General features: G+C 32.0%; 2 protein-coding genes across 2 annotated transcripts; both read right to left on the reverse strand.

Annotated features, from left to right (window-relative positions):
• Nucleotides 1-6483: 6483 nt before the first annotated feature.
• LOC139528901 (uncharacterized) lies at nt 6484-8015 on the reverse strand. The gene is made up of 2 exons (XM_071325138.1): nt 7898-8015; nt 6484-7189 (listed from the first exon to the last, which is right to left on the reverse strand). The coding sequence occupies exon 2, from the start codon at nt 7184-7186 to the stop codon at nt 6521-6523; it is 666 nt and encodes a 221-aa protein (XP_071181239.1). The 5' UTR covers nt 7187-7189; nt 7898-8015; the 3' UTR covers nt 6484-6520.
• A 2755-nt stretch (nt 8016-10770) lies between these two features.
• On the reverse strand, nt 10771-16536 carry LOC139528902 (probable inactive protein kinase DDB_G0270444). Its single transcript, XM_071325139.1, has 9 exons — nt 16460-16536; nt 15917-16081; nt 15413-15505; nt 14698-14898; nt 14231-14461; nt 13772-13870; nt 13153-13332; nt 12663-12801; nt 10771-12151 (listed from the first exon to the last, which is right to left on the reverse strand). The coding sequence occupies exons 1-9, from the start codon at nt 16512-16514 to the stop codon at nt 12079-12081; spliced, it is 1236 nt and encodes a 411-aa protein (XP_071181240.1). The 5' UTR covers nt 16515-16536; the 3' UTR covers nt 10771-12078.
• Nucleotides 16537-19561: the final 3025 nt, after the last annotated feature.

A 19561-nucleotide genomic window follows, 5' to 3' on the forward strand; every position in this document is an offset into this window, starting at 1 on the left:
ACACAAGTATACATAATTATACTTAGCTGCATAAAACTATAACATGTAGAATTATTAGTGAGTAGTGTTCAAGCTTGATAGAGAATGATTTGTTGTATAATAATCTCCAGGGGCTGTATATGCCTTAATCGTGTCAAAGCAATAATTGTATGTACAATTATCGTTGGTATTTGTCCAGTCGTTTCATTGTTTTGTTTTATTAATAAAATTTACTTATATATATACTGTTTCGTTATATTAATAAAATTAAATTATAAATGCTGTTTTATTTCACTGAATTATCTTAATATAAAAGATGTTGGTATGCTTCAAAGATACAGCACTGCAGCAACACTGTCAAATTAAAAAGTAATCTTCTTCTATTCTTGGTAATTAAAAGGAAGAAAAAAAAACAATAAAACACAGCGAGGAATATGATGTTCAGTAGTTTCAGTTTAATAATGATGTGGTTCATAAGTGTTTCTCGTTTTTTTTTTATATATATTATATACAGTTGGTTTTTCTGTTTGAATGGTTTTACACTAGTGTTTTTGGGGACCTTTGTAGCTTGCTCTGTAGTGTTAGCCAAATCTCCGTGATGTATTTTGGCCTATAATGGTTTACTTTACAAATTTCAATCTAATTAAAACTAGATCTCCGCACTCGCTCATTCTTAAATGCTGGGTTTTTTTTAGACTGTGTGTACCACAATAGAGTAACAATAAGAATAAGAATATTTATCTTTCCAATCAAGGGGCAGCAAGACATGTATACATATAACAAAACATCATGATTTGTAACAGAAAAAAAAACATTTTATAAATATTGAAATGAAACATCAAAAGTTCAGACAGGTGTTATCATCTTCATTCCCCAAATAAATCATATCAAATTAATTCTTGGCAGGGCCAGAATCATAAAATCATTACAATCCTCATTGTTATTTCGTACATTAATTAAAATTTCGTTTAATTTTAATTTAAGAATTTAATGTTTCTTTTCATTGGGTTGTAAAAGCGTTGACCGAAATATATTTTGTATGAAGTGCGGAAGTGCCTCATCCTTAACTAATACGCAAGGTGAACGCTTTTACACCCCTACGGAAACGTGTGTCATCATGTTTGTTACAGTTCATGTAATTCATTTTGAAATGAAGAATGACACGAAATTGCTGTTCAAAATAACGTAAAATAATGAAACTTACATCTTGTATAATTAGTAAATAACTAATCAGATTTTACCTCATTTAAAAGATATGAAAAATTAGGTAAAATGTTGTTTATATCCTTTAGAAATATCTCCCTACCATCTTTGTATGCCGGCATCATATTATTTCTCTTTGCTTTTATTTTGTTTTGATGTTGCAGATAATGGCGTATTATCCGATCAACGTATATACAAAGGTCTTCAGAGAGGATGTTATAAAACTGCATCAACAGATAGACGATTTAGAAAAAACTGGACAATGGTCAGATCTTATAAAATTGATTGAAAGTAATGACGACCTTGTAAATTCAAGTAGACTTCCAGTGAAGGGAGATAATAAAGGTCCTACCTGGTATAAGCCTCTTCATTATGCAGCTGACTAAGGTGCACCGGAAAACATATCTAACGATTTAATACGACTTGGTGCGTCAAAGTGTATGAAGAATGATGAAGGTCAAACCGCTTATGACATTGCAAAAAGTAAAGGTCTTGATAAGGTTATATTGGACCAATTAATGATTCCAAGGACAATATTAGAAAACGATGCTGCAATTGAGAAAATGGGAAAAGGTTTACACGAGATCATCAATAGTAGATTTAAAGACTTGATCAAGGGAAATAGACCATATTTTAAAACGGTCAACTTACTAACGATGGCGTCATATATGACTGATAAATGCGTTTACAGAATGAGTAACGAGTTATATTTTCCAACGGCTGCCTTTTGGGTTACAGATAACTGGCATGCATATTCCAATAGATTCCATAGGATATTATAGGAGTTTTCTCCTTCCATAGTACGTTGATAATGCATTCTAGAGAATATATCGTCTGTCCCTCTCGTATCTTTCGCCCCTCTTTTTCACACATAGCTATTCAATCACTTCAGGTCGTGCACAATGACAACAATAAAATTGGGAATAGAAATAAGGAATGTGTCAAAGAGACAACAACCCGACCATAAAACAGACAACAGCAGAAGGTCACTAACAGGTGACTACTTAAGCCGTCCGGGTCGTGCATGATTTCAATAACCATGGCTGCTTATCCGTTCCCTTGTGATAGAACACGGTATCAATTAGCATGTCTTCTAAAATAGATGTTAAATCCTTTGTTATCCATTCCCTTCCGATTGACAATCTTGGTTATTAATTCTTTCGTGTCGTGCACCATGTCAACAACATTGGCTAATAATCCCTTTCGGGTGTTGTGTGATGTCAACAACATTGGCTCCTCATACCATTCGGGTCCATTGGCGATTTCAACAGCATGGCTACCTATTTTATTCGGTTCGTATATGCATTTAGATTGTTTAAAAATCCGAAATCAGTGACAACCGCTGTATGCATTAATGGTTCTTTATTCTGCAATCGACATTTCTACTATACAAATAAATGGAAGCGATACGCTTGTAGTGCCTTGGTATTTATAGTCTTGTGGTATCCTGCTGTGTGGCGAGCGAGTGTATGGTTATTTTCAAATCAATGTTTAAATTACAGATATATTCGGGGCCTCATCACGGTCTATGTTTTAATGTTGTCAATTTTATTCAAATTCAATTGAAGGGGAACAGTAATCTTTTCTGGCCCATAAGTGATAATGATAGCCTTTTTAAATTTTTCTCCACTTTCTAGCACTGCCAAAAATTCTACATAAACAGTTAGCAGAAGTACTTTTATTATATTATTCAGAAATGAATTTGAATATGTATCATGACCGTTTACAAAATTTTTCTATCTTAAAAAACCTATGATTACTAGTGCTTTTATGTCTTTTAAATGGTGAAGTTGAAATCATCCCTTCGTAAATTTTACGGATGCCATCACGAGTTGGTTGACCGTTATGGAATAACCGTTTCACAAATGATATCGAATATATTCCTTACGTCGTAACTACAATCCCCTTCTCTTTCATGAATGTGATCTACCGAATTAGATTATTCACCGGATTTGTTATCAGATAAGCAACACGACGGGTGCCACATGTGGAGCAGGATCTACTAACCCTTCACGAGCACCTGAGATCACCCCTAGTTTTTGTTGAGGTTCGTGTTGTTTATTCTTTAGTTTTCTATGTTGTGTCATGTGTACTATTGTTTGTCTGTTTGTCTTTTTCATTTTTAGCCATGGCGTTGTCAGTTTATTTTCGATTTATGAGTTTGACTGTCCGTCTGGTATTTTTCGTCCCTCTTTGATCATGCAGTGAATATAAAATTCACGAAATTCGCAAAACATCATTTTCACTTGTATGTAAAATTGTTTCATATGTTTCACCAGTTTGAGAAAGTCTGTTCAGTTGATACAGTATGTATTGTCCAATCACACTGTTTAGATTCACTGACTTCAGTATGGTACACAAAAGAGCAACCTAAATACTGGAATTCAAATACTACCGTGCTACCTTAAATGATTTGATTTATACGTTAAAGTTCAATGTTGAATTGCATGATCAAACCAAATATCGCTCTGTATGTCGATATACAAACAAAATGTTGGTCTGTTCTACGATATACAAAACAGAATTATTTCATGTATTATGTTCTGCCAAGCTTGTGATATTCGTAGACAGGTACTTCGAAATGTTTTGAAGAAATTGTTTTAAATTTTGATGTAAAAATTATTCATAGTGGTATGCTGTAAGGGCATATAACGGTCAACCTAAACAATTACATTGAAATAGTTCATTCCAATCACCTCGGTATAGACATATATAATTCTGGTACGTAAAACATCAATCTAAAAACATTTACTTTGTACTGTGTCATGTTTACCGCCTCAGTATAGCTTGTGTGCTGGTGTAAGGGCGTATAACAATGTAACATCAACCTAAACAATTACATTGTATTATTTCATGTGCGCCGCCTCAATATATCTTGTGTGTTGATGTAAGGACGGTAACACAATCTAAATTATTTCTTTTTTATCTCCTCAATATAGAAACATATGATTATAACACCAACCCTTAACAATTATTATTCTAAATATATGTTCATCTTCAAAGTTCAGCTTTAACGTGCTGTTGGGAGTGTATAACATCAACCCAAACCGTTATATTGTATTATTTGTAAAACAGTTACAGCACACGCATGTCAAGTTATAATGATTTTAAAGAATTTTTTGTTGACACACAATGAGACACAATTACAAATAGGCGTTGTATAGGTCTTAATTACTCTTCACAGTGCTGTTAGTGTTAAACATCAATGTTTCTTGTCAGAGTTGATTCGATGTTTCCGGATCAGAAATATATGTTCTTATCTTTGACATTTCAGAGACGAACTTTCAATCATGTATTTGTTGAGCTAATAAACAACAAATCAAATAGTTATTTGGTTTCTGACAATTGTAATTTAAGAATGTTAACAAGTTCTGTAAAGACATTTCTCTAGAGAAATATAAATTGTCAGACTTGACATGTAGTGCTCAAATAAATCCAAGGGTTAATGATGAACACATAAAACTGGTAATTCCAGGATTGTGTTTGTATATCGAAAGTACAGAGCGATATTTTGTTTTGTATATCGAAAGTACAGAGCGATATTTTATTTTGTATAGCGATAGTACAGAGCGATATTTTGTTTTGTATATCGAAAGTACAGAGCAAAAGTTTGTTTTGTATATCAATAGTACAGAGTGATATTTTGTTTTGTATATTTAAAGTACAGAGCAACATTTTACATTTTGTTGCTTTTATCGTGCAATTTAACATTGATCTTTAACGTATATGAGGGATGAATAAGGTGTAGAAAAATATTTAATAATTTTATATACATGTGAAAATTAAAATTTGAGATTTTTTTTTAATTTTGTATTTACTGCATGATAAAAGACGTAAAAGCACTAGTTGCCTTAGGTTTTTTAAAAGATAGAAACAAAAATAAAAGGTCATGATACATATTCAAATTCATTTCGGAATAGTATTATAAACATTTTAGTTAACTGTTTATGCAAAATTTTTGGCAGTGTTTGTAAGTGATGATTTTTTTTTTAAATGTTATCATTATCCCTTATATGTGCCCACTTAAATTGAATTTGAATGAAACTGACAACACTAAAACGCAGACCGTAATAAGGACCCCAAATTAATCTGTTATGTAAACATTGATTTGAATATAACTGTTCATGCGCTCGCAACAGAAGCAGGATCATACTACGAGACTATAACTACCAGTGCACTACACGCGTATCACTTCCATTTATTTGTAGTAGAAATGTCGACTGCAGAATCATTAATGCATACAACAGTTGTCACTGATTTCGAATTTTGAAACAATCTTCATTCGTATACGAACCGAATGGAATAGGTAGCCATGCTGTTGACAATACCAAAATTATTGACATCACACAAGAACCGAAGGGGATTATTCACCAAGGTTTTTGACATCGTGCACGACACAAAGAGAACTAACAGTCAAGTTTGTTGACCGGAAGGGAATGAATAGCAAAAGGATTTAACATCGTGCACGACCATAACTAGGTAAGAACACATGTTTATTGATACCGTGTTCGACCCAAGGGAAAATTAGTAGCCCTATTATTTTATCATGCACGACCCGGATGTAATAATAAGCAAAGGTTGCTGACATAGTGCACGACCCGCAGGGCATAAGTAGCCAAGGTTCTTGAAATCTTTCACTACCCGAAGGTCATAAGTAGCCGTGCTTGTTGACATTTTGCACTATATGAAGGGATTCAATAGCCATGCGTGAAAAAGAGGGGTGAAAGATACCATAGGGACAGTCAATATATTCTCAAGAATGCATTATCAAAGTACTGTCGAAGGAGAAAACTCCTTTACTATCCTATAGAATCTATCATAATATGCCTGCCAGTTATCTGTAATTCAAATGCAGTTAAGGGGAAATAATACTAGTTTCTCATTTTGGAAACGCTTTTGTCAATTGATACGTTATATCTAACGTCATCATCAGTTGGTTGACCGCTATTGAAGATACATGTATGTGTCACCGATGACCACAGATATGTCACACTGTCAGCTGTAGCACCTTTCTCTCTTCCTAGATAGTGGCATAATCTAAATTGAACTAACAATGTTTTACACGACGGGTACCATATTTGTAGCAGGAAATATCTACCCTTCTACTGAAGCATATGAGGTAACCTTTGGTTTGTTGGTTTTAATTGGTTCATGTTGCTTAGTCTTGAGTTTTTCTTGTTTGTCATATTGTGTTGCATGTTAGATTGTTTTAATGTACCTTTAGTATCTTCCATCTTTTTTAAATGAGTTGCATCACAAAACTTGCATGCGTCTTAAATATGTATATATTGACTACTACACTTAAAGAGGTAGGTAATTTTATTTCATGTGCTAGTAATTAAAGAGGATTGTCATTTGGTAATAAAGTAATTTTGCCTTCCTTATTAACAACGTGGTTTTGTTCACTTCCGCCACAAATACGAACCCAGCTATCTGCTTGGATGCCATCGTCGTGTTCACTAACACTAAAACCACCATACATTCCGGGTACAGGATAATAAAAACTTCCATGTTCAAATAATAGAGAAAGTTGAGGTAAAGCTTGTCCGTTTCCCTTAATCAAGTCTTTAACTCTACTATTGATGACCTCGTGTAAGCCTTTTTCCATTTTCTCAATTGCAGCGGCGTTTTGTTCTATTTTCTTTGGAATCACTAATTGGTCCAATATAACTTTATCAAGACCTTTACTTTTTGCAATGTCATAAGCGGTTTGACCTTCAGCATTCTTCATACTTTTCGATGCACCCAGTCGTATTAAATCTTTAAATATGTGTTCCGGTGCACCTAAGTCAGCTGCGTTATGAAGAGGCGTATACCAGGCAGGACCTTTATTATCTCCCTTCACTGGAAGTCTGCTTGAATTTACAAGCTCGCCGCTACTTTCCAACAATTCTATAAGTTCTGACCACTGTCCAGCTTTTCCTAAATCGTCTATCTGCTGATGTTGTTGAACAATATCGTCCTTGAAGACGGTTGTATAAACGTTGATGGGATAGTTCGCCATTATCTACAACAACAAAATAAATTGGGAGAAAGTTCACTTTCTTATGTGAAATGTTAGAATAATAGTGTCTGAAAATAACTTTATACGATTGGAGTGAAGAATTTTACGAGACTTTAACAAATACGATTTGTTCAGTATATCGAGATGAAATTAGTAGATTTCTGTCTGGAATATGTAAACAACACAAAAAGCTAGATTGTGATTGCAGATGGCTTTAAACTTTGGCCAAATGTTAAATTGATTGATTGTTGTTTGTTCGACGTCCACTCACAAATATTTCATGGGTTATATCAGAACTATAACAATTAGTCAATTCACACAAACGAAAGAACGGCGAACGGTCTGAGTATGTACAAAAAAATGTGTATATACTTTGTTTTTGTACAATCCAATACAAGCAATACCAGACGTTGTCTCAAAAGACTGAGACCAGTTATAAGTCTTCAGATTAACTTACAGTGTCACTGAAAGACAGAAAAAGACCAAAAAGCAAACAATTATAATGACTGAGCAACACGATCCCCACCACTAGAAATCATAATGAACATTTTGGTATTTACCTGTTTACCTGTTTACAGTAATGTTTAAAAATAGATATTAGGTATGCAGTACACAGTTCTACAGTTGTGTAAATATAAGAAACCATATTTAAATATTTGGGATATTGGTCACATCAAGAAAGAATATATAAGATTATTGGTGTAAAAATACCTTTGGTGCCGCAAAGTATATAGAAATCCACTGTCTAGATGCCAGCTGAGGTATTAACCAAAACTATTAATAGATAAAAATTGAAAGTAATTCATAAACAAGTACGGATAGAAAAATGTTATACTCCGTATGAAAACAAGCTTTAAATAAAGAAACGCAACACGTGAACTTGAATGTTAGTTAACTTTGTGGTTTTATTTTTCTGTCAATTCACACTTATTTTTAATACAGGTAAATAATCTTATTTTGTTGGGTTTTTTAAATTTATTTCGATTCTAACGACTGACTATGCAGTTTCTTCTTTTTGTTTTCTTTAATTTAGCATGCAGGTTAATCTTTCCGTGTCCATTATTGTTTAGCATGCAGGTACTTATATTCGTGTTAAAAGGCCCCGACATGACAAATGAGAAACAATTCCAATAAAAAAAAAGTATCCTACAACATTTCTTATTAACAAAAAAACAAATATGGCAGATAGCAACAGGCATATCCTATCAATTGTAGATTAAAGTAAAGACTTTTGATTTTCTGGAAAAGATAACAGTAAATAAATATAATATCAGGGCAATTATCTGTTTGGTTTGAACGCTGTTCCGGCAAAGAGACGGATAAACGAAATTATTTTCAAATTTTATAAATATTAACTATTTTATTATAATTCAAAAACGATACTATCCGATAGTTCAAATGAAATGAAGTCAACAGTATGACTAGTATCTACCGCTGTTCAATAATCTTAAATCAATTAAGCGTAATGCATTCGGGTTACTAGAACCGAAGGAAACACCTCAACATTTAGAGGAAAACAACTGAACAACAGAAACATTGAAATGCAACAAAAAACAAACGCCAACATACTAGTACATAGCAAATTGATATTATACAAATATAGCCTTTGTATGAGGTCGATACTATACACTATTGACTGGGTGTGAGGGTAATAGCAAGTTTATTGTCCATGAGATATCAACTATTGTTCGAGGCAAAGCCGAGAGCAATAGTTGGTATGCGAAGGGACAACAAACTTGCTATTACCCGCACAACCAGTCATTAGGTGTTTTATTATACTGAACAACACAGTCATTAAGTGTTTTTATATACCAAATTAACTAATTTTCTAAAAGTGTACATATATCATCTGAAAGAAAAGAAAAAAAATGTCACATAACTTGACATGCACAAGATGAACTATACGGGTTTTTTTTATAGTTCTTCTTGTATTTGTAAATATTTCCTTAATTGCAATCAAGACTAAAAATACTTGTGTTAAATTTCCGTGCATATGATAAATTTTAGCTAAAGTACACCAAACGCAAATTCACTTTTAGAATACGACGACCGAACCCATATTATGAATAAGGTACTATATTTTAGATCTTTAAAAAATGCGCACGAAGATTTTCTCTCTTTTATATTTGCTTCTTGTAAGTGAAATCACAATCGACACAAACAGATTATACCGTTTACAATATTAGAGTTTGACGTTGCCAAGGAAAATAGTCAATGACATCATTATTGTCCAATGAAAAATAAGCATGAAAAAGTACGGGAAATATGATTATGAAACTATTAACCGGGGTAATAGTCTTTGAAACTATTGACTGGCAAACAGTCTGTGGAATGAAATAACACAACTATTTCATTATTTTTTATATAGAAAAATCATACTAAGGTATAATAAAAGGATTATATTGACCTGAAAGAAGTATATTGACTGAGGACGAAGTCCGAGGTCGATATACTTCTTTTGGTCGATATGTCCTGTATTGACCTCATACAAAGGCTATATTTGATATATTATTAATTTCCCACCATGTTTGTATCAAAATCGTCACTTAGGTTTGTTGGAACTTTATAGATATTACATTGTCTCCTTGACAATTGTTGTTATTTCATTTACTTTTTTTTTTGACATCTTATGTATTTGAAGATTATTTTTCGTCAAATAATCGATCACAGATATCGTTTGTTTCAAAACGTTAAACAATATCCCGAAATTCATTACATGACGTCACAAAGTATATCGGTTTTTAGATATTCTAAAAATAATCGTGCAATATGCTTTTTGCCGGTCAATATGCTTTTTGCTATCCGCCGTTTTCTCTCTACCTTCGAAAATATAGTTTAACATGTGACTATCCCTAAACGAATCAAATTTGTTAAAATATACGAATTAATAATATATATATATATAGACATCTTTGTATTAGAAGATGAAAGGTTTTGACCTGTATATCAGTTACTAGATATAGGAAGATTTGGTATGAATGCCAATGAGACAACTTTCCATTCAAGTCACAATTTATAAAAGTAAACCATTATAGGTCAAGGTACTGTCTTCAACACGGAGCCTTGGCTCACACCGAACAGCAAGGTATATAAAGGGCCCCAAAAACTAGTGTAAAACCATTCAAACGGGAAAACCTATTTAAACTTTACAATGCATCCCATTGGTTATTTTAACATACAAAATTATGTAAAATTGTAAATATACTGGTAAAGGGAGTCTAACTCGTAAACGTAAGAGAATATCTTTCTATTCTAATTCTGTTAAAATGTTGGGATTTCATGTTCAAATCCGGCTGCTACCATCAATGGATGTTTTACCTCAATGGTGTTTCAAGAAACTACTGATACGGACTCTGGTCTAATAGTTATTGTTTATGACAGTAAAGTAGACATGTTCATGAGGAATCAAATTGTCATAAGGATTACATTTTACTGACATTTTCGGTTTGGTTGCTGCTTTTAGAGAATTCGTTTTTTTTTTTTTTTTATTAGAATCCCGATTGTACTAACCATTTAATTTTCATACAAAAATTGACACTTTGATGAACTGGGATGGCGTGTATATTATTATTCAAAACAAGTAATTTTAGGACACTTTTATTGTACTATTGTTAATATCACACAATATATATACATGTACGTAATCATGACAGACAAAAGCAAACAGTTCTTTTTCATAAAAGGTTTTATAGGCATAACCCTTGATATTTGGCTCTATGGGTTCAACTATCAATTTTCTGCTGAAACCCATTATGTATGCACCAAAATGTCGAAAATCATTGTTTATGCACCAAATAAAAGTAGTTGCCATCTTTTAACCAATATAAAATAACTTATATAATATTGCTCGTTCCTAACTTATCACTGAGTTTAATGCAAGCATAGTTGATAATATCATCTAGAATGCTTAGAATCTATCATACAAGATATATGATGTTTCGCTTGCTTTACAGTGATCTATATTTACCAGATTAAATCGTCTCAGAATTTATAAAATCGGTTATATGTATCGTCGATGAACTTCCAATATGTAGTAAATTACTATTTTTTTATAACAACATTAAAATCTCACGAACAGGCTTTGCAGATTTGGTTGAAATGCTTGTTACCAAATTGTCGTATGTGAACTTCATATTTTTGTAAATGGATGTGACATAAAAACTTGGTTATTTCTGTTAATATTTTTACAGAAATAAGGAAATAAAGAAAAAAAGAAATGAACAATATTTTTTAAGCAAGCTCAACAAACAATTGGGATTATAGAAATTTTGTTACGTCTTTTTTTTTTAAATGTTTTAATGGTTATGACATTTTGGAGTATTATAGTTTCCTCCCGCCCAGCACCAAACCCATTTATGTGAAAAGGTATAAATTTAAGCAAACAAAAATTCATATGCGACATTTTGGAAGCCATGCGAGGACGTGTATTTTAAAGATATCTGTATTTCAAATTTTAACAATTATATATGCATGTATGCTGAAAGTTAAATTACCCATTCATCATCTAACGCCAGAGGTTTAAAGAAATATTATCACATTTTCACAATAAACTCTTATATCTTTGAATTTAGCAGCTTTTAAAATTGGAAGCATCTTAAAAGTTTGTTCATTTTCCAATTGATTTTTTTTATTATTATTTTGCTTTAGTTCAAATGGTCAGCTGCATCCCAAAAACATTATTGAAAGAGAGAGTGTTTGAAGTTTGCAACCTATTATAATTTTAACAACATTATAAATATGAATTAAGTTCTTGTAATATCAAAATTACACCAATCTATAAGTTTCAAAGAGCACACATATCAATGCAACACTTTTGTTTTATGTAAAGTTCGTGGGTTTTGTAGAAGTAGTCTTTTCCCCCAATCACCATGGTTACGGCAACGTCTATTTCTTTACAACATAACATCGTAAAGTCTGTTTCTGAGCATCTGGTTCTTGGCCATCAGAACACGGGCTTCAAGACGACTAGAAAAAGAGAAAAAATGAATGTGTTAATCATAGCACAATTTACCCTGCATTCTTCATTGGTTTATACAAGGAATTGTAATACATAGTAGTACCAAATAACATTGTTAGCTCGGTGGTCTTCGTGTAATACATAGTAGTACCAAATAACATTGTTAGCTAGGTGGTCTTCGATTGCACAAAGAGTCAGACTAACCACGAATTACTTGTGCAGTTTTCAATGAAGACAATATCATACTGAAAACATGGATTGCTGCTTTTAAAATCTTTAGTAACTAATTATAATTTCAAAAATACTTATTTTAATGATAGAAATCAAAATTTCTAGATAGTTTTATATTTTGATTAATTTGAAGGAGAAAAAGGGAAACCATTTCAGTTATTTACAACTTGTGTACTAAGCAAGAATAGATAAACAAAGTTTCTTAACGAAGTTAATTTCTTGGGAATTTATATTCGAGTCAATCATATAAATATATTATACAAAGAACTAATAAAGAAAATTTCTTACTAGTGCATGAGATCTCTGAGAATTTCGTGGAGATCACTTTCCATGACAGTTCCGGTTTCAGCTCCGTATTTGACTGCCATCACGTGTCTAACAACGTCAGAGTCATCACCAAGAGCGTGTAAAAGAGCATCTTCGGCTCCTGAAAGTATAACAAACATAACATGAGTTACAACCATGCATAATGGTAAGATATTGACAAACAGAAGCACATTGTAATATCACAAACATCCCTATAAGCAAGTTAATGATAGTGAGGCAAACTTTATTTTAAACTTTTGTCATTTGAGAACAAACTTTTATCTTCGACTTTTTGCATTTATTTACAGTGCTTTCGTGCATAATACCACATATGCTTAGAAAAAGTCAGAAATGTGATCAGACATATGGTTTCCCAAAGTAATTCTATAGAATGCACTCTAAAAAATTTACACTGACAGTTCTCTGTAATCTGGTTAAGAAAACGTTTAAAGAATGAAAAATTGTGAATTACCTTGAACGTAGCCTGGGGTTACGACTGGAGTCTGTGGTCTCTGATTGATATCGATGTCAAGATTCAGGTTCATTCCTCTCATTCCCATTGGTGGCCTCATTGGACCTTCCATTGGTGGTCTCATTCCCATAGGTGGACCTTGCATCATTGGTGGTCCCATTGGTCCCATCATTGGTGGACCTGTAAAATCAAATCAACTAATGAAAGATTCTTATGTAACTCGTTTGTAACGATGATTATGGTTGGACGATAGTATATATACTTTGTTAAAGTGAAATCTCCGGCTTTGTTATTGCTATGTCTAAAATGTCTTAAATGTCTTAATTTATATTAATTCTTTTCTAAAAATTTACGTTTTCCTTCAAACAAGAACTACAGTATACATACATTTTACACATCAGAACCATTTATGTTTTTTAAGAATGTGCAAATAATTTTATATGAATAGATTATTTAGATATAGATACACTAATAATTGATCACTTTATGGTAAAAGCATGAAACTTGACATAGTGAAAGATTAAAGGGTATAAACAAAATAAAAATATGTAGCCACGAAAAAAAAATCCGATATGGCTGCCAAATTCGAGATGGTCGATATAAAGATCTGACTAAATACCTTGCATCATTGGGGCGACCATTCCCATCATCATTTGGGGGTTGAACTTTCCACTTTTCATCATTTTCTTCATCATTTCTGGGAGGTTAGACACATCTTCTGCAAAGTAAAAGTAATTCTATGAAAACATATTTATATATATTTCTGTTACTTATTAAATACAATCATTGATGTTTTGAAAATATAGAATAATAAGCCGAATTTACAATGGTCTTGTGCTTCTTTATGAATCAGGCTTAAGTGTATTTTTTAAGAAATGAGACAATTTTTAATGTTTTTTTTTTCTTTCTTTCTATTTTTAAAAATATTAAAACATACAAGTTAATGTCTTGATTTTTTTGAGGAATGGTTTTGTATTTTCTATTCCCTAACTAGCTTATTGTGTGTTGTTTGCCATTAACCCTCCTTCCCCATTTTGACTTAAGTGCTTAAAGTGCATAATATATATATATATATTACCATCTTCAATCTCGAATCCCATATCTTTAAGCTCATCAACGATTTGTTTCTTGAGTTCCTGGAATCCTTCAGCCATATCATCAGATTTGATCTCGAAGCCATTTTGTTTCATTTCTTCAAGGAATCCCTTCATAAACTTTTCCTTGACTTGTTCATCAGTATCATCTTCATCAGCTCCGGCGAACTCACGCATCTGTTTACGTACTTCTTCGTTCAATTTTTCACGATCGTCTGAAAAAGATTCGGATCAGGTTTACATAAATATTTTACCTCAGAGAGAATCATTTTTTTAAATATTTGTTTACATTTTGAAATGTCAATCAGATATACACATTTCAGAATATGCTAAGGATGATATTTGTTTTCTCTTTGCTTTTATACAAAAAAGTTTCGTAGATACAACCTCAATAGGTAGATTTAAAAGTTGATATCACGTGATTTACTTATTTTCTATAGCTGGTACTCACCAGTGTCGATTCCTTCGGCCCTAAGTTTTTCTCCGAACATTTCTGTGATTTCTGGTATCATCTGAGACATGAGACCGCTGACGCCACCGGACAAGTCAATACCTGCTTCTTCAAGTTCTTTCCTTTTTTCTTCCTTTATTTCGCTAAGTTCGTTTGACAGCTGGCTTTTCATTTCGTCTTTGCTTTTGTCAACGAGATCTCCTAAGAAAAAATTAAACGAAAATAATAAAACTTCGAAATCTAACAAAAAAGAATGGATTTTTTTATCGCACTGTTGACCTGTTGACAAGCAAATGATGGTAACCGAAGTTACCACGATCTCAAAATTCGGAGGGGAATCCCAGTAAGATCTTTCCCTCTTGATTTCTTTATTTTTACAATAATTGACTAACTTTATTAAGCCGTCGTTTGTATCAAGAGCCCAATCTTATTTTGTGTGTTATTTTGTTGTTTGTTTTTCGGACGTTTGTCTTTTTGCCTTTGTATTATATTTTTTTCTTTGTTTACTGCTTTTTTTTTTATTCCTTGGTATATCTTTTTCTACTTTTTAAGGTGTCTGAGTCATTTGAATGGAAGAATATAATTTCAATTAAGTAAAGAATGTAAATAAGGTTGGAACCCCTTTATTTGGTATTAATTAAGCGGAGGAAATCCAAACAGCAATTGAATTCATAGATTAGATTTGCAAAAAGGCAGATTTTAGATTAATTCTTACCCATTTTGTCTTTAGCCTGGTCGAACATGGCGGCCATGTCCATATCTTCTGGCATGTTGTTGACGGCTTCTTTAATCTGATCTTCAGAGATTCCTAAAACAATTATATACGGTGATATAGTTTGGAGAATCTACACTAATCAAGATCACACAAAATATCATAAGTCAGGGGTATGAATACATATAAAGGGGATAGAAACAGACGGACTTCAGAGTGAAATCAGTAGTTCAACCGTTCGGCTGTTAGAAAGTTACGGTACCTTAAAAAACCAACAATAATGGTAATCTTGGTTTAAATGAGTTATAAAGTATCTAATGAAATGAGAAATTGCGATTTTGAATAATTAAAATTAGAGCGAGTGAGTATAAAACTGTGAATATATAGTTCTAATTTTTTATATAATTGTTTGAGTGAATCGTCCATTTGGCGCAATTTATCATATCAGCAATCCCCGTAGCATGTGCCCGTATCATGTGACCCGTGAATATGATGATGATGACTTACCCATTCCCTTGAGCATGTCACCCATTCCTGGTGGCATATTTTTTATGGCTTCTTTGATATCCTCTGGTTTCATGTTTTTTATCATATCGAATGTACCTTCTGGGATCATGCTCTCAATGTTTTTCAGGTCCATGCCGCCGAATCCTCCCATACCCATCATTGGGACTGTAAACAGAAAAGGAGAAATCATTATCTACATGAATAAAACCCATCATTGGGACTGTAAACAGAAAATAAACTCAATCATTTACATGAAATGAACAGAGGGTATCTTTACTGATGTCAGAAGAAAATAAAAATGTTTCTTTTTGCAAATGTATAAACTTGCTATTTTATAACATATTTTAACTCTGGAAATGTATACTCTACTTGTAACATACTTGAATAAAGAATTTGTTTTGGCTGCCAAAATGTTAAAAAAAAAATGCAACAACAACGTAACAAAAAACTTAGTCACACAAGAAAAGACTTAAGGACTGAAAATGACAATTTAAAAAAAATAAATCTATAGTACAGGGAAAACTTAAGATTGTGTTTACTTACATTGTGCCATGGCGCATGCGGCCAACATGCCTAGGACTACTAATTTTATCATCATTCTGTAAAGACAAATTCAGATTTTACTAATACATGCATGTGAACTGTATTTTGTTTTTGTATTTTTATTATTTTTAATTAAGTTTACAGAGTAGATTCCATTTTTCCTTTTATCAGTACTTTCAATATGAAAAATAAATTTTATATCGTTTTCACATTTTTGTCATAATTTTAACTTTTTTTCTCGAATGGAATAATTTATATATTTATCATTTTTATCATATACTGATTATTCAACAATACATTTATGAAAATATTTGTATATATATAAGAATGTTGAAAATTAATGATACCTACATTAAAAGATATAAAAGAATATATATAGATAGAATTAAACGACAACTACTTACTTGTGTTGTTTTTGACTTTATGTGACGACATTGATACATATCAGACCTTATATACTACCCTCGGTAGATATCATGTCATTTTTACAACGTCCGCGTATTGCATTGTGTTATCTAACATAGCCGTCGGAACTGCACATTTTACAAGTGTTGTTTTTGACGGTAATTTTATCAGATATGCACCGTCATATAATTTTTTGTTTTTTGACATTTTCTCATTTATTTTTCATTTGATTTTATTCATATTTTTTTTTATATATTTTGTAAAATATGTTTTTGATATAATCGTTTTTTTAATGTATTTTACTTTTTGAGACATAACGATATAAGCAGACTTTATTCGGATTTAATAGAATTTGATAAATACGAACATAATCGAATTAAACATTTTGAGGGAATATTCTGTCTTGGTATGTATGTCTATACATATGCAGTTTTGAGGTATGCTGTATATAAAAGGAGTCTTCTTTTCGTTTGCCTTTTTTCCCCAATGTTTAGTAAATTCTTAAAAAAAATAAAGCATTTCACATGCTGTTCATGTCTGCAATTTTACAGTCCGTATCATATGTTTATTTTCTTGAAATTCACATATATGCACTGTGAAAACTGGCGATCTAACGCGAATAAAAAAAATCTTTGTATAGGAATTATGTACCTTAATATTTTGGACCTAAATGACGATGCTTTGATAAGTATTATAATAATATGATATGTGTGAAACAGGCATAAAATGAGACTTGGTGTATATTAATATGATATGTGTGAAACAGGCATAAAATGAGACTTGGTGTATATTCTATAAAACAGTAAGTAAGAAACAACTCCTTAAAGGAATTGACTGACTTATTTGTAGATATTGCCTCGGTAATCATGTTTGCTTCATTCATCCTTTTAAATTTACTTTTATTATTATAATAGTTTTCTTCTAAAATTCCGTAAATGCTTAAAAATCATTCTAAAAGCGCAATACCTCCAATGACAATTTTGTTTATAGACCTTGTCCTGATTGGCTCTATTACCCATATCTCTTATAGTTCCAAGATAATAGAAAACAGAAACAAAATTGAAAAAAATGCCATTTAGGACAAAATTTCCTGTTGGGCCAGAAGGAGTTGTCTAACATTTTTTGTTTAAATAACAAAAGGTAGATCCAAACCATTTTTTGTCCATCACATGTCTTTATTTTTTATGGTTTTCAGAGTATTAGACCATGCTTAAATAATGTACCATCTTCTTATTACTTTATACGTAATGTTTATTTTATCTATTTTTATTTTTGATTGACTCTTGCATATTGATCTAGGTGATTTAAGACTTTCTATATCCATATTGGAAAGTATGGTTATAAAGGAAAAGTCAGGAATTTTTGGTAAATGAAATGTTTAAACCCTTTACTTTCTTCTTTTATAGGTATAAAGATGACGGCACGTCGGGACGTTTGCGCTTTTTCATAGGACATTTGCGCTTTTTATTTTGGCCACTTGCGCTTCAAATCATAGGACATTTGCGCTTCAAATCATAGGACATTTGCGCTTTTTAAGAAAAGACATTTGCGCCTTTTACATAGGACATTTTCGCTTTTGCAATATTTGTATTTTATGACTGACTTCCTCTTTTATACGGGCTTGGGACCGGCATATTTGACTTTGCAGAGTAAAAGTCATAATTTTCTATATGGATATCTAAAGCCTAAGGAGTGAAAACTAGAGGCTCTTAAGAGCCTGTGTCGCTCACCTTGGTCTATGTGAATATGAAACAAAGAACACAGATGAATTCATTACAAAATTGTGTTTTGGTGATGGTGATGTGTTTGTAGATCTTACTTTACTGAACATTCTTGCTACTTACAATTATCTCTATCTATAATAAACTTGGCCCTTCAGTTACACAGGAAAGAATTTTGTAAAAATTACAAAAATTTACCAAATTAATGAAAATTGTTAAAAATTGACTATAAAGCGCAATAGAGCGGGCCAGGTGAGCGAAAAAGAGCTCTTGTTATCTGTTCTAACTGTCCACATTTCAAATACAAAAATCGTGATTCAATTGGCACATGAAAATTTTCTGTCAGGTAGTCTGCAAATTTGGAAAATCTAGGTTCTAAGAGATCTGTCAGGTGTGCAATAATGTGCATGTGTAAGACTGTAAATGTTTATTTGTGCACATGCGAATCAGATTTACGTTTGTTTGCATTTCTCTTTTTCAAACTTTTGTTTAGTTTGTTTTTTTAAACTACAAACTGAAAATCCGATCGAAATAGATCTTGTGTCAACGCTTCTCTTGAAAGGCATTGGAAGGAAGCTAAGCGTAAACACGGAATCTACATTATATAAATAGCGTGTTCAAAAATAAATCGCTATCAATTTAAATGTTTTAAAAAATCAGAATAAGTTTGATTTGTGCAATGGTTGTAATACTGAAATAATCTTGCCCTTCACTGGAAATACAGATGGAAAAATTCCAAAGTATAAAACAAGATTTTAACTTATTTGATAATTGTTAAAATGGTACTGTCAATGAGTTAGTTTCTTCCGTTTAGATGTTTACGACAAGTTCAAGATTTCTAACTGTTAATCTATCAATACATGGTTGTTAAAAAGTTGCCTTAAGCTATAAGTTTACTTCCTTCACATGTAATGTCTTAGTTTAAACTTCCTTAGATAATTACCTTATATTTATATGTCTTAGGGTATATAAGTAC

This window comes from Mytilus edulis, chromosome 6 (genome assembly GCF_963676685.1).
Source record: "Mytilus edulis chromosome 6, xbMytEdul2.2, whole genome shotgun sequence".
NCBI classification, from domain to species: domain Eukaryota; kingdom Metazoa; phylum Mollusca; class Bivalvia; order Mytilida; family Mytilidae; genus Mytilus; species Mytilus edulis.